This window comes from Heptranchias perlo, chromosome 15, assembly GCF_035084215.1.
Source record: "Heptranchias perlo isolate sHepPer1 chromosome 15, sHepPer1.hap1, whole genome shotgun sequence".
Classification (NCBI taxonomy): Eukaryota; Metazoa; Chordata; class Chondrichthyes; order Hexanchiformes; family Hexanchidae; genus Heptranchias; species Heptranchias perlo.
Genome location: NC_090339.1, coordinates 18,003,340 through 18,018,543, shown reverse-complemented (window position 1 = coordinate 18,018,543; position 15,204 = coordinate 18,003,340). Strand labels below are relative to the sequence as shown.

The 15,204-nt window shown below is 41.0% G+C and overlaps 1 protein-coding gene across 4 annotated transcripts in view; it reads left to right on the top strand.

Moving 5' to 3' along the window:
* Positions 1–15,204, top strand: part of diaph2 (diaphanous-related formin 2) — a 705,669-nt gene that overhangs the window by 110,298 nt on the left and 580,167 nt on the right. For 3 of the 4 annotated variants that reach the window (XM_067996883.1, XM_067996884.1, XM_067996881.1), the window contains one exon: positions 1,344–1,364. The exons of the other annotated variant lie outside the window; for it this stretch is intronic. In XM_067996883.1, the coding sequence (XP_067852984.1) occupies positions 1,344–1,364 (21 nt within the window). The remainder of the gene's footprint in view (positions 1–1,343; positions 1,365–15,204) is intronic. 4 annotated transcript variants of the gene reach the window in all.

The window sequence follows — 15,204 nt, the reverse complement described above, 5'->3', positions numbered from 1 at the left end:
AAGCAGGTACATGGGAACAACACCACCTGCACGTTCCCCTCCAAGTCACACACCATCCCGACTTGGAAATATATTGCCGTTCCTTCACAGTCGCTGGGTCAAAATCCTGGAACTCCCTTCCTAACAGCACTGTGGGAAAACCTTCACCACACTGACTGCAGCGGTTCAAGAAGACGGCTCACCACCAACTTCTCAAGGGCAATTAGGGATGGGCAATAAATGCCGGCCTTGCCAGCGACGCCCACATCCCATGAATGAATAAAAATAAGCTATTAAACCCGGTTTGCTAAACATTTGCAGGCAGCAAGTGGATTTTCACATAATTTAGGCTTTTTTGACTTCCACATCACATTTAAAATCTTCATGCCGTATACTTGAATCTAGCTAAGAGGAACTGGTTGCAACAAACACCTATCAGCAAGGTCAGAATGGGAATGATGCACATTAGATTGGATGAACGAGTTCAGTTAACCATGTTTGTAATGTATTGTTGCTGTAAATGGAACAGAAACAATAATAAAATTGCAGCTCCAGGAACCATAATAAGAGAAAAAATTACATAATTAGCAACAGCAAAACAAAAATTATTTCAGTTTTTTTATGCAAGGGCAGAGGAAGCCACTAACGTTGAAAACAATGGCAGTTTCAGGAAATGCTCTACATTTACTGTTGTGTACCATTTTCTGAATTGACCTTTCATGGCCACGCTGATGAGCTGTGCTAGTTTTGAGGTACTCAATTTTGGGGCTGGTGAGCACAAAGCAGTTGGTAACCCAAAACAATAATAAGTTGCACAACATTAATTTGTGAAAAAAAGAAGCAGCTTGAAGATAGGCAGTTTCTGGCTGTGGGTTACATTATTTTTAAATATCTTTATTGGGAAGTGATATAAATTGTGCATGCAGAATTGCTAATTCCAGTTGGAGTTAAGTGAAAGATGCAATGTGAATTATGCAAGTGGTATATGATAATGACAGCACATACAAAATGAGCATTTTTGCTGTTTAGGCTCTATAAAAGTACTTACTTTGTTGTGCCGGTAGGTAAATTTAAATGCATCACAATTGGCCGTGCATATGTATGAAAATTGGTACCATTTTGCTGTGAACCCTGCTGAAAGTGGAAATAAAATCCTTAATTAGCTATTTTTAATATTTTTGTAAATGGATTGTTCAGTTCTGCAAGGGAAATCTACACTGTTCAGAACTAAAAATGTATTACTAATACTGTAACTCAACGATTATGATTAAGCAATGAAATGCTGAGTTCACTAATAATGTTGCTGTTTTTGTTTTGCCTCTCCCAACAATATTAATTTATACTGCACTAACCACTGCATTCAGATAACTGGAAGCAAAGTCTCGGTGAGTACTGCTGATTAGTTTCATTTATTCTTATAGCAGTAAATTATAGAGTTTCAGTATAAATATAAGTCCAGGTTTACCCAAACACTGTTCGTTTGAAAAGCATATCAGTATTTGGAGTTATTTGACTCAGATGAATACTACATACACGCCACCAAACTTTTTCATTAAGATCCTTCACAGCTATCTGAATTCTACTTCAATTCAATTTAATTAGTGTTTTTGAATAAATGAGTTCTACATCTGCTGTTTTAAAAGATGGAATGCACCCAGAATATGATAAACTTGCGTGAATGCATAGTTTGTTTTCTGTAGCACCTTTATCAGTGTTTATTGTTGAAGTATTTGCAAAATGACTGAAACCTGTTACAAAAATAATCTTCCAAGCATTTTCTTTTAAAGAACTTCCTTCCGAACTTTTAATTCTACCTGCTGTGATCTTTGAAGAAACCTTGATATATTTTCACACATTTATTGAGCCTCCTTATACAATTTGCTCTGTAATTCTACCAGGCTGTGTTCGGAGAAAGAAGTAGGGAGGGAGGTGGAATAATCTCCTGGGACACTTTTAAAGAAATATGAGCCTTGGGCGGACAGGTGATCTTTGCTGTGTTGTAAATAAAGCTGAGTTTGTGCTGTGACCTTCATTATTTCCCTCTCTATGTTTGGCAACAGATCCTCTCTATTCCACTACAGAAGTTGAGTCACTTATTTGCTGTCAAACAGTTTAAATTCTCTCTTGTAAGTTTTTGGCTCGTTTATAGGGAGGAACTTGCCTGAGAGGATCCTGTGAATGTGGTGTACTTGGATTTCTAGAAGGCTTTTGACAAGGTGCCATATCAAAGGCTGCAACACCCTTGTCTTTCAACTCAAAATTATTAATTTATACCCTAAACTCTGCTGTTCAAACACATTTACCTACTTTGCGGACCCCCTCAAACTCACACCTTCAGGATGGGGGGCACCATGGCTGCATTCACCACTTCATCCGAGGATGAGCAACATCACCAGCCTCGCCAGGCACGCTGTCCACCTCCGCCACGTGGAGCTCCACAACACAGTGCTGCGCCACATGCACCTGCACAAAATAGTCGTGCAACTACACCAGCACCCACTGTAGGGTGACCCAATGGGTGGCATCAAGTGTGGGTGTTCATGGAGAACCTCATGAAAGGGACTTACTGCACAAGCCAGTCAAGAATGGCCAAGACGTGGCAGTCGTGGTGACAATATAATATTGGATATGAGTTGAACCAAAATCAAATATACATAAGAGACATGACAAACCGTCAAACACGCTTGTGCATCCCCTTTGTGCTCACGAAACCTTTGCCTTATGCTTCCTACTACTCATACGTTATGCATCCCCTGTGGCTGCAGCAGAGGTTGCGTGAGGGTGACAGTGAAAGAGATGCATGAGAGGGTGAGTATGAGACAGAGTCATGAGGATTGGGTTGAGTGGTAGTGGTGGGATGAGTACTGGGGAGGTGAGTAAGTGCGGGTAAGTTTGGGATGAGGTTTGAGTGGGTGTGAGGAGTCATGTGATAGAGTAGTGTTGGTAGTGCAGAAGGAGTTGTGGGGTGGGGGCGGTGATGTGGCAGATGGAGTGTCTGAGAATGTGTAAGTGTGTTCACTTTGGCTGACCTAGTTAGGTCATTGAAGCGCTTCCTGCACTGCATCCCGGTGTGGGATATGTTGCTGGTGCTGCTGACCTCCTCTGCCACCTCGAGCCAGGTCTTGGTGGCAGAGACAGGCCACTTCCGTCCACTGGATAGAAGATCTCCCTCCTCCTGCTCACCCCATCCAGTAAGACCTGGAGTGAGGCATCATTAAACCTGGGAGCAGCCTTTCCCCTGGGTTGCTCCATGCTGTAATTTTGGCTGTTTGCTGCAGGAGCAGCATTGAAGGACTGCCCCTTTAAATAGGGCTCCTCCAGCTGAAAGCCTGTGATGCGAGTGCGCAGTCCGCCCAATGTGCAGGTTTCCAAAGGGAAACCTGGAAGCCAAAGTAAGTGGCTTCAATTTACTCGGGATCGCATGGAGAACCCACTGATTTTACTGGGTGGGTTACCCACGTGCCTGGTCGACCCCCGCTGCCAACCCGCCTCCCTGGTAATAAATCCCTGGCCAAGGAGTCTGCAAAGGAATATAGATAGGTTAAGTGAGTGAGCAAAAATTTGGCACATGGAGTATAATGTGGGAAAATGTGAACTTGTCCCACTTTGGCAGGAGGAATAGAAAAGCAGTATATTTAAATGGAGAGAGATTGCAGAACGCTGAGGTACAGAGGGATCTGGGTGTCCCAGCACATGAATCACAAAAAGTTAGTATGCAGGTACAGCAAGTGATTAGGAAGGCAAATGGAATGTCGTCATTTATTGCAAGGGGAATGGAATATAAAAGTAGAGATGTTTTGCTACAGTTGTACAGGGCATTGGTGAGACCACATCAAGAATACTGTGGACAGTTTTGGTCTCTTTATTTAAGAAAGGACATAATTGTTTTAGAGGCACTTCAGAGAAGGCTCACTCGACTGATTCCTGGGACGAGAGGGTTATCTTATGAGGAAAGGTTGGACAAGTTGGGCTTCTATGCACTGGAGTTTAGAAGAATGAGAGGTGATCTTATTGAAACATAAGATCCTGAGGGGACTAGAAGGGGTAGATGCTGAGGGGATGTTTCCCCTTGTGGGAGAGACTAGAACTGGGGGCCATGGCTCAAAAAGATTAGGAGAAATCTTTTTCTGAGGGTTGTGAGTCTGTGGAACTCCCTCCCCCAGAGAACGGTGGAGGCACGGTCATTGAATATTTTTAAGGCTGAGTTAGATATATTCCTGATTAACAAGGGAGTCAAAGGTTATAGTAGGTAGACAGGAAAGTGGTTGAGGTCGCAATCAGATCAGCCATGATCTTATCAAATGGCAGAGCAGGCTCGAGGGGCTGAATGGCCTACTCCTGCTCTTAATTCGTATGTTCGTATGAGATTAAATTGTGTGGAATGAAGGGTTTTTAATGTCTTCAGGTATGATGTGTGAATAATGGGGGAAAGAAAAAGTTTTTGTGCACAAGATGAGCATGTCTGTGGTGATGAATTGAACTCAGCCACTTTTTGCACCCAGTGTTGGCACTGAGCACTTCCAGATCGGGCATAAAATGGGCTGGAGGCTGAGTAAAGCTCTTGTTACATTGCCCCAACCTCTGAATTGTGCCCTGCAGTGCACAATCATGCCATTTCCATTCCCCACACGAGCCATTCGTATTGTGTCTGAGATTGCTCATTTGCAGTTAAATTCAAGATAATATTATGGTAAAGACCATTGCCAATGATAATTGATTTGAGCCTGTCCAAAATAATTTGCTATCGCAATCTTACAGTTGGTTGGCAAGATTAAACTTTTCTCTTTTTCCTATGTGGGCTAGATTCAGACGTAGGTCCCAGAGGTTCCTGGCAAGTTAGCTTTCATCTTGCCATGAAGAATTATTGATTGTAAGTGTTGGTGGGCCACCTATGATTTTGTTTGGCATGTGGCTATATTTTTGTTTAAGATTGAGGTTCACTATGGGGAAATAAGTGCTGAAATTGCATACACCATTTTGTGATCTGTTGAAAGGCTGCATTGCATGGTTGATGTGTACAGGGTACTAGGTAGTAAGATAAAAGTTTTGTAAACTAAGCATTTTTTTGGGAGGTCGGCTTCAGATAATCTCATTACCAAATCGAGGTTAGTAAATTGAATATGGAAATGTATACCCTTGTTTACTCCCAGGCAGGATCGAACCATCAGGTAAAGCTAAAATGTCTACTGCTGTGGTGCCTACTTTCTTTGAGTCAACATTCAAAGGGCTCTTGTAGTGCTCACATGCATGCCAGTGTTCGATAATCATGCACCATGTCTTCAGACAGACCTCAACTCAAATTCTATTTAATCAGATACAGCTACATATATACGTATTTTTAAAAATCAATTTCATCTTTATTTATGATAGACTTCATGGGCCCGATGTTAGCATTGCTGCGGGTTCTTGGCGGGGGGGGGGCTATCCACGCGCCCGGCGAAATCAGTCAGCTCCCCACGCGATTGTAGCATAATTGGAGCCACTTACCTGTTCTTCTGGGTTCCCCACTGCTGATCTGCACATCGGGCGGGCTGCGCATGCGCAGTAAGATCTGTCAGCTGGAGGCGCTCTATTTAAAGGGGCAGTCCTCCACTGACAGATGCTGCAACAAATAGAAAAAAATCGCATCATGGAGCAGCCCAGGGGGAAGGCTGCTCCCAGTTTAATGATGCCTCACTCCAGGTATCAATACATGGGGTGAGGAGGAGGGGGAGGACAGAGATCTTCCTCCCGGCGGGCGGGAGGAAGCGGCCTGCCTCTGCCACCAGGAAGGCCTGGCTCAAGGTGGCAGAGGAGGTCACCAGCACCACCAACATATCGCCCACCTGCATACAGTGCAGGAGGTGCTCCAATGACCTCAGTAGGTCGGCCAAAGTGAGTACACTTACTCTTTCCCCTACACTCCATCTGCCACATCACCGCCCCCACCTCACATCTCCTTCTGCACTGCCAACACTACTCTGTCACATCACCCCTCACACCCACTCAAACCTCATCCTCATCGTACCTGCACCTACTCACCTCGCCAGTACTCATCCCGCCACTACCACTCGACCCAATCCCCATATAATCTCATGGCTCTATCTCGTACTCACCCTCCCGTGCATCTCTTTCACGGCCAGCCTCAATCAACCTCCCACTACCTGTGCTGCAGCCACAGGGCATGCATCACATATGTGCAGTAGGCAGCGTAAGGCAAACGTGTCGTGAGCATGAAGGGGATGCACAAGGGTGCTTGAGGGTTTGTCATGGTTGTTACTTATATTGAATTTCTGACCAACTCACATTACATATTATATTGGCACCACTACTGCCATGTCTTTGCGAATCTTGTCTGGTTTGTGCAATAATGCCCTCTCGTGAGGATCACTATGAAGACCCACAACTGATGCCACCCATTGTGTCACTGCAGAGTGGGTGTAGGTGTATTTGCAGGGCTCTTGTGCAGACGGCTGAGAGACGTCGGCGATGTCCCCGGTTGCACCCTGGAAGGATGCGGAGGCGAGGTTGTTGAGGGCAGTGGTGACTTTGACAGCGACAGGTAAGAAGATGGTGCTAGGGCCAGCCAGGAGCAGCTTGGCATGAAGGAGGCTGCAGATGTTCACGACTGCACGTCGAGTGACTCTGAGCCTCCGTGTGCACTGCTGCTCAGAGAGGTCCAGGAAGCTGAGCCTCTGTCTGTGGACCCTGTGGCGAGGGTAGTGCCCTCTGCGACGCATCTCTCTCTGTGGTAGCCCTCCCTCCTGCTGTACAGGTGGATGTGTCACAGCACTCTGTTGTGGAGCTCCACGTGTCAGAGGTGGATGGCGAGGCTGGTGATGCTGTTCGCCCTCCGAGGAGGTCATGACTGCAGCTACGGCGGCCCCCATCCGGAAGATGTGCATCTGAGGGGGTCCGCAAGGTAGGTACATGTGTCTGGACACCAGGGTAAGTGTGCAAGTTGGTGACTTTGATTGTCAGGAGGAGGGTGGTGGAGGCCAAACTTTGTCCCAAGTGACAGAGTGGCCTCCTGCAATGAGTGAGGGTCCCCCCCCCACCTGTCAAATGGACCTTTGCAGCTGCCACAGGCTGATGGCTGCAACAGGCCCATTTGAAATGGGAGTGTTTCCCCCAGTGTGGGAAGCAGTCCCAGTTTGCACTAAAATCCCACCACTCCTCACATAATCCCTTAATCAGGTCAGTTAATGACATGAACAAGCCACATAAATACCTTCAAGTGGAACCCCGCTGGCTTTAATTGCCTGCGGGATTCCCACCAGCGGGGGCTGCACGCGCACGCCGGCGCGTCAGCGGGGAACCCGGAAGTGCGCGGGTTCGAGGCGGGCTCCGGTCCCGCTCCGGGATTCTCTGATTTTCGGAGCCCCCCCCGGCCAGGAACGCACCCGATAGCGGGTGCTAAAATGCTGCCCCATGTTTCCCAGCAAATCATACAACATTGACCATAGCAATAAGGGGATATTACACTACATTCCACTATGAGGCAACCTTAACTTACAGGATACTGTATTTCTCTTTATCTTGGGCGACGCCAGCCAACGTCTTCTGTGGAGGATTCACGCAGCTCCCAGTCTCGGTACAGATCCTCCCACTCTTTGCACCTTTTTCTTATCACTGCTCATGACAGTCAGCATCTGATTCCAGCAGCAACTTCCCTTTGTCTCCGAGGCTTTACATACACCCTTTCTTCATGTAATAAAATGTAATATGTAAGGAAATGGTTTCCTTTTGCGATTTTGTATCAGTAAGTACCAGATGCTTTATCTCACAGCATAGTTTTCCTGCAGTCAATTGTTGTTTAACCATGTGAATCTGCTAACCATAACTCTGGTTAGTTTTCATTCTTAGGAACCTGTCAACTTTGAAGTCTGCATGCCTCATACTGCCGTGCACTATTTCATTGCACAGACATACCCAACTTCAACACTCTTAGCATCATCTAACCATAGATTCCACTTCCTTATTTATTCATTCACTCAAAAACCATCTGCTTAAACCATTTCTTTACACACAACGGCAAAACTGTAATTAGGTACTGATTAGTTTGACATTGTGGCTTACTGATAATATCATGTTTGACTAATAAAATTAAAATTTGTACTTGCGTAGAACAATGCATAGCAATCCTAAACTAGCAGGTTCCCCCATCAATCAAGTCAGCCACTGAATTTCTGCTGCTGACCTGATTAACCCTTTCCATACTGGTCTATTGCAGTCCCTATCTATTATCCATCAACAGTGACATGACTTTGAGCAGTATGCATATTTTTACTAAGTATTGTCTCAACCATTCAAAATGAGCACTTTAGCGCTGCTTTGGTCCTGGCTGCCCTGAAGTAGCAAGTACTCTGAACCCATCACCAGCTTTTATACTATTTTGGTACTCTCTGTATATGGAAGTTCAACGAATGAGAGGATATTACATTATCTGCCATAAGAGTTTAACCTCCATTGACACTTTGTTGGAATAATTGTTTTGTTCTCTTGTAGATAGTATCATTAAGTTTTCTAAAACTAAAATGCACTGAAGTAAAAATTTTTAACATCCTACTTTTTCAGCTAAAGCGCTATTTTTCAGTGAAGTTTGTGGGACATTTATGTGTGCACATACTGAGCTAAAAAATTGAGTATAAGCTGTCAAAATCTTCAGTATCTCACTTCTTCACGATCAGGTCTCAAAATTCTGTGACTAGCTGATTTATATTATAAAGCGCAAGCCACAAAATAATTGATATTGGTTTTGCTTGTATTTAAGATATATTTTGACATGTAAACAATTTTTATATGTGACTTTCCATGAACACTCTGACGTTTCAGCCAATGGTTTCAAATAATTATGCACATATTTATAGTGCTGGATACGAGTGTTGTAAAACCTTTAACATAGTCCTCACTGGGTTAGATGTGCTAATGAAACTGTGCATATAATATTTGAATATATGGGACCTTGAATTATTTGAACAAAAAACCTCTAGATTATTTTATTCTCGGCTGTAATGTAATTTGGTAGTAGGACTAAGATTTAATGGACTGCAATATACTTTAGATTTGGAGTGGTTCGTTAGTAGCAAATTACAAATCTGCCAATTAACAAGCACAACAGAGACATGATTACAGTTTGAATTACTATGCAATATTTTTTGGAGTATTTTATTTCTTGCAAGAATATCTTAATTACATGTGCCATCTGTAAAATAACTTTTGCAGTTAATGGTTGAAGGAAGTATTTTGCTATGAAATTCCTTAGATATTCAAAAAAAATCTCAACAGATTTCAAATCTTTGTCACCAATGCTTTAATTTCCTCCCTTCTTGGAAAGCCATTGACTTCATTGGAGGCCTTTGTAATGTATACAAAAGGCTTAGATATTTGCAGAATATTTCTGTTTACTCTTTGAAGTGTTTTGGACCATGTAGAGAGATAGCATTGTGACATGACTGGTTGATGGCTTGGGACATTTTAAAGAGATTCTAAATTCTGGATTGAGTATTAATATTTGTAATAATTTGTCTCTTAAATTCATGCTGCAACTATGATTATTCCAGTGAACCTTTTAAGAAGAAACATCTGCATGGAACAGAAAGTGTCTCCTACAAATTGAAGGCAGGATATTTTTATTTGCAGAATATATTACCTTCCAGTGCAGTTTAAATAATCAGTACTAGCAGCAAGCATCTAATTCAACATAAAACATGCAACAATGCAGTGCTTACATGTTGTTTCCTTAAAAAAAATCCTTTTGAGCGCCCATAAGTGTACCCTGGAAAGATAAATCATTAAGACCATATTTAAAACATTGATATATATTTGACAGAGCTCTATATTTCTAATTAGATTGCTGCAGATCAGGTACCCAAATCATTAACTCAATTTTTTGATATTGTAATTTCTTTTGCACTGTAATTTGAGAATAGATGAAAACAATTTCTTATATTTATCCAAATTGTTATGGATTTAAATTTAGTTTCACTGGTCAACGAAGAATCCACTTCAGCTGAGGAAAACTCCACTCTGCGAGACAATTGTAACAAGATTGTGCTGAAATTTGTTTAATAACCACTGACGAATGCCGCAAGTTATATTCATCAGTGGCATATGCAATACAATCCAGGCAGGCGCCCTTGTACTGAAATGTAATTTAGTCAATGCTGAATTAATCTACTGAACCTGATGATGAATTAGTCACAGAAAGCCTACACTTGTGCACTGTGATCACATTTCTTATCAGCCTGTTAAGTGCAATAATTATCTTCAAAAGCACCAGTTAATATTTGCGTTAATGTAATAACATGTGAAAATAGGGCCACAACTTTTGGAATGGAGGGGTGCTCTTTACTGCTGAAGGCCTAATGCTATTTCTTTTTCTACCATTTCAGTAGCAATGCTAGTATTTGGAAATTCAGGCATCACTTCCTGAGCAAGAAATTTGGTTTAAAAACTCATAATGGAACATTGGCCTGTCCTTATTCTCATGTGGCTCAGTAAAATGTTGTAATTGGAAATCAGTAAAATAATTTGTAAATTGTTGACACATTTCTGAATAGTGCAGTTGTTTAACTATTAAAACAAATGCCATTTAAGCATATATTTTTGAATTGATGTTATGAGTGACAACATTTTGTAAACTTTTGTTGTGCACAGATACCATTTCATTTGGAGAACAATGCAATGTGTAATGTTTTGTTCATATTTATTGTGTAATTATGTATACAATTATGGAAAATTGCAGCTGATTTATTTTAAATTTGATCTGTATTTTGGAGCTAATTTGTGCCATTTTTGTACTGAGACCACCTTTTGAGTCATGGGACTGATACTATATAAATGGCTTTGAAATTCTTCATTAGATAATACATAAAATGATGGTTGGACTATTTGACAGGAATGTAATATTACAAACAGATGTAGAAATACTATATGGTAAGTTTAGATCTACTGTTAATTTTGTTCAGATCTTTATGTTCTTGGCTGCCACCAGAATCGTATGTGTGGAACTTCTGTGCTTGTTAGAACTGCAAATACTCTTTTCACCCACTCCCCACATGTTTAAATTTAACATGATTTTTTAAGGGGAAAAAAGTCATTGCAAATACTGGCACAGTCGTGCTGCATGTCTTTATATAGGGTAGTTAAGGTGAAGCTTTAGATGGTGTTACACCTATTCCTCCTAGTGCCGTAACATAATATTGGATAAGTCCTATCTGTTCATTAGATTAGCTCAGGATGTAATGCTACAGTATGGATCAGTGGATGGAGACACTACCTTGGTTCTGTGGCTCTTTCAGTTCTGTAATAAAGTTTGAACTATTGACATGGAACAGTAATGTGAACAACATTACACACCTATGTAGTAACTATACAACCAATAATGTGTTCCAGAATTACAACCTGAAATAATTTTCATATATATGTTGATACTCAAATTTTGTCTTGAAGCTGTACTTTCAGAAAGTCGTTCATTGCATTAAGAAGTCTCCTACTTGTACCATAGCTATTTTGTTTGGGATATTGAATTATCATTGAACTTGCAACTTGTATGTGTAGAATATGCTGTTTAACAAGTGGGAGAAAAACTTGTTAATTTCCCTAATTTAAAACATTATTTTTTTGGAGGAATTTTGTGCTCAAGGTGAAATCTGTCAATCTTGAGTGGAACATTTTTTTCACATCTGTCATCCATTGTCTCCATCAAGTACTTCCAGGTCCTGTGTAGGTTTTTCAGCTGCATCCTGTTATTCTGCTCGGGCAGTGTGCCTTAATCCAGATCTCAGAAGAACATCCCAAACTCTGTCAGTATAGTTTTTTCCGTTTTCGTTACCAACAATTCTTATTTCTTCTGAGTAAAGCTGCCAATTAGTATTGAATTCCTAGAGGTCATTGGCCGAAGGACAAAACAGTTTTGTCCTTTGGCCAATGAACTCTAGGAATTGGGTTAAGGCTGTTCAAATCAATTCACAGAATACTTCACAGAATCTCGGCACCAGACAGAAGAGGTTTCATCCCAGTATCTAACCCACTTTACTGCTTTGTCCCTCGAAACTTGGTTCTTTGCAGTTTTATTGAATTTTCTGCTTGGCTTCAATTTTCAATTAAACAGATTACTGAACCCCCACCAGCTATTGGATCTGGTTTTGAATAGTATCTCTACATGCACATGCTAAGGAAATCACTTCTAGGAATTTTATTTACTAAGGTTTGGTTGGCAAAATGTTTTTCCATTTCCAACAGAAGCCATCTATGCGACCTTTCTGAGGGAGATTTGCCAATTTTTATCTGTAGGTAATTTTTTGCTGTGGGGCTGTATCCTGCAGTAATGGGTTGAGAATGCTCGAAATCTTTCACATGGGGCTCTTGCCATCGGCAGAGACAGGAGACATGATTCTCATTAGATTGAGTTTTATTTTAACCCCTATCCTACAGGCAAAGATGTCTTGTATTATCCAGTCCCCCAGTCATTTTTTTTAAACAGTGTATGTGGAGATGTGAATACCAGTATGATAAATGATTTTAAATGTTGCTTGTGAACTATAGCATAGAGAATGTTGTTTCCTCAAGGAAAACTACTATAGATTGTTGAAGGGCTAATCTTGTAAATAATTTACTTTTAGATCAACTTTTTTTGCTTTCTGTAATTTACTTTTTTGTTTTGTTAATTCTCAGCATTTTATTTATCAGTACCTCATTGGCTGTAAAGTGCTTTGGGACAACATGAGGTCGTGAAAGGCGCTATATAAATACAAGTTCTTTCTTACTGTGTATATAAATCTGAAGTGAATAATTGTAACTTGATTGAGAGATTCTGTGATAGAAACATCATTGTAAAGTAATGGGCCAAATGATGCTCACATGCATGGTTGTTATGCATTGCTTCCTTACTGTCTAGTTTGCATAGCGCAAATTCTAATTTTTTTGAGAAATGAATTTTGCACCAATTAAGTAATGTAAATTGGGTATTCTAATGCCACTACTCCAAATTAATTTATTATTTAAGCCCACTTGATATGGTATTTGATGTTTTTGTGCTTTTTAGAAAAAAAACGAGGGTGGGAACAGAATGATAGTAGTACAATTGAGATGGTTCATACTTAAAGATTGGGAGGTGGAAGCAGATTCAGTCGTGGCTTTCAAAAAGGAATTACATAAATACTTGAAGAGAAAAAATTTGCAGGGCTATGGGGAAAGAGTGGGGGAATGGGACTAACTGGATTGCTCTTACAAAGAACCGGCTCAGGCTCGATGGACCATAAGAGATAGGTGCAGGAGTAGGCCATTCGGCCCCTCGAGCCTGCTCTGCCATTTAGTGAGATCATGGCTGATCTGATTTTTACCTCAACTCCACTTTCCCGCCCTTTCCCCATATCCTTTGACTCCCTTGCTGATCAAAAATTTGTCTAACTCAGCCTTGAATGTATTCAATGACTCAGCCTCCACAGCTTCTTGGGGTAAAGAATTCCAAAGATTCACATACCTCTGGGAGATGAAATTCCTCCTCATTTCCATCTTAAACGGGTGACCCCTTATTCTGAGACTATACCCCTTAGTTTTAAATTCCCCCATGAAGGGTAACGTCCTCTCAGCATCTACCCAATCGAGTCCCCTCAGAATCTTGTATGTTTCAATAAGATCTCCTTTCATTCTTCTAAACTCCAATGAGTACAGACCCAACATGTTCAAGCTTTCCCCTCATAAGACAACCCTTCCGTACTTGGAATCAACCTAGTGAACCTTCTCTGAACTGCCTCCTTCTGGGCCCCATGGCCTCCTTCTGTGCTGTAATCATTCAGTGATTCTAAAATGGATCCGTTAGTGGAGATGAATAATTTCCAAATGCTGAAAGATCTGAATCGATCATTCACAGGGCTATAATGTTTTTCACAAAATCTTTGGTCAGATTTTATGCTCTTTGTGGTAAGAAAAGATAAACTTCATGGGTTATGCATGACTTCAAAAAAACCCAATAAACCTAGACAAGGAATGTAGTCTCTCTTTATGGTCTTTGCATGATCCGTGTACAAATTAGGAAGTATTGGGAGGTGAGGGGAGCTAATAGAATCTCGTGTTTCCATTGGAACAAACAAGTTTGCAGCAGCCAAAAAACATGGAAATCATAAATATGAGGTGACACTTAACTTTTGGTACTAGCACAAGGAGCTCAGTGTTTGTGTTCATTTCAAGATATGTTGGGTGATGGCTTCAGCCCTGACAACAGCAACTGGCTAACTTCAATTTTGCTGCCTAAAATCAAGAGGAAAACCCAAATGATATGCAGTGCTCACTTAACTAAACATGCATTTCTGACTGACTCAGGTTTGCCAATTGGCACAATAGGTGTCGGCATGGACAATGCCACTGATTTTAGTGGTGAGGTTGTACTTTTAGCAGCCCTTTCCTAAAATTGATTTTGTGGAGCCTTCCAGATTTCACACAATCCTTGCAACCTGCACAGCGCAGGTTGTGAATAAAATATAGTCCTAATCTTTCACCAAGAGTAGTATTGTATGTAAAGAGGTGATTGAGGGATATGAGAGAGTACTGTAAGATTTTTTGAACATTGATACTGGCTGGTTCTGAACATTCCCATATTTATAACATCATGGGATAAAATTTGCTTGCACTCTTCAAATTGAAATATAGAGTAGGTTAACATGGTAGCTAATTGTTGTTGAACTGCCATGACTAACTACAGTACACATATTTTAGTTTATATTCCTTTTAAATTAGCATATATTAATTTTCTTATTGGCCATATAGGTACTGGTTTTGTAATTTTTAAAAATTAAAATGCATACTTCTAATATCTAGTCTTTAGTAGCACTTACATAACCCTTCAGTTAAACAGAAGGTTGCATTGTTGATCAGAAATTTATATAAATTGGTGAGCACTCAAATAGTTACTTTAGACAAATTTTAAATGTCTGAGTGAATGGCAGTTCGATCTTAATTTTTTCCACCTTTTAAAAATCATCTTCAGCGGGCTTTCCTGAAGTTTCAACAAATTTATTCAATGAGTTGCTACGTTATACAAACTAAGGAAGTTTTTGATTTGAATCTCCTGTCGCTGCTGAGTTGGCTGAAATTGGGAGGGTGCTGTAATTGGCCTCATTGTGCCCGAGTTAGAGGGGAGAATCACCTCGAGGTTCTGCTCCTGATTACTACCCAGTGACTTTTGGTGGAAGTGCACATGTGTGGACATTGCAGGATGATAGGGTTACAGTTTAGATTGTTAAT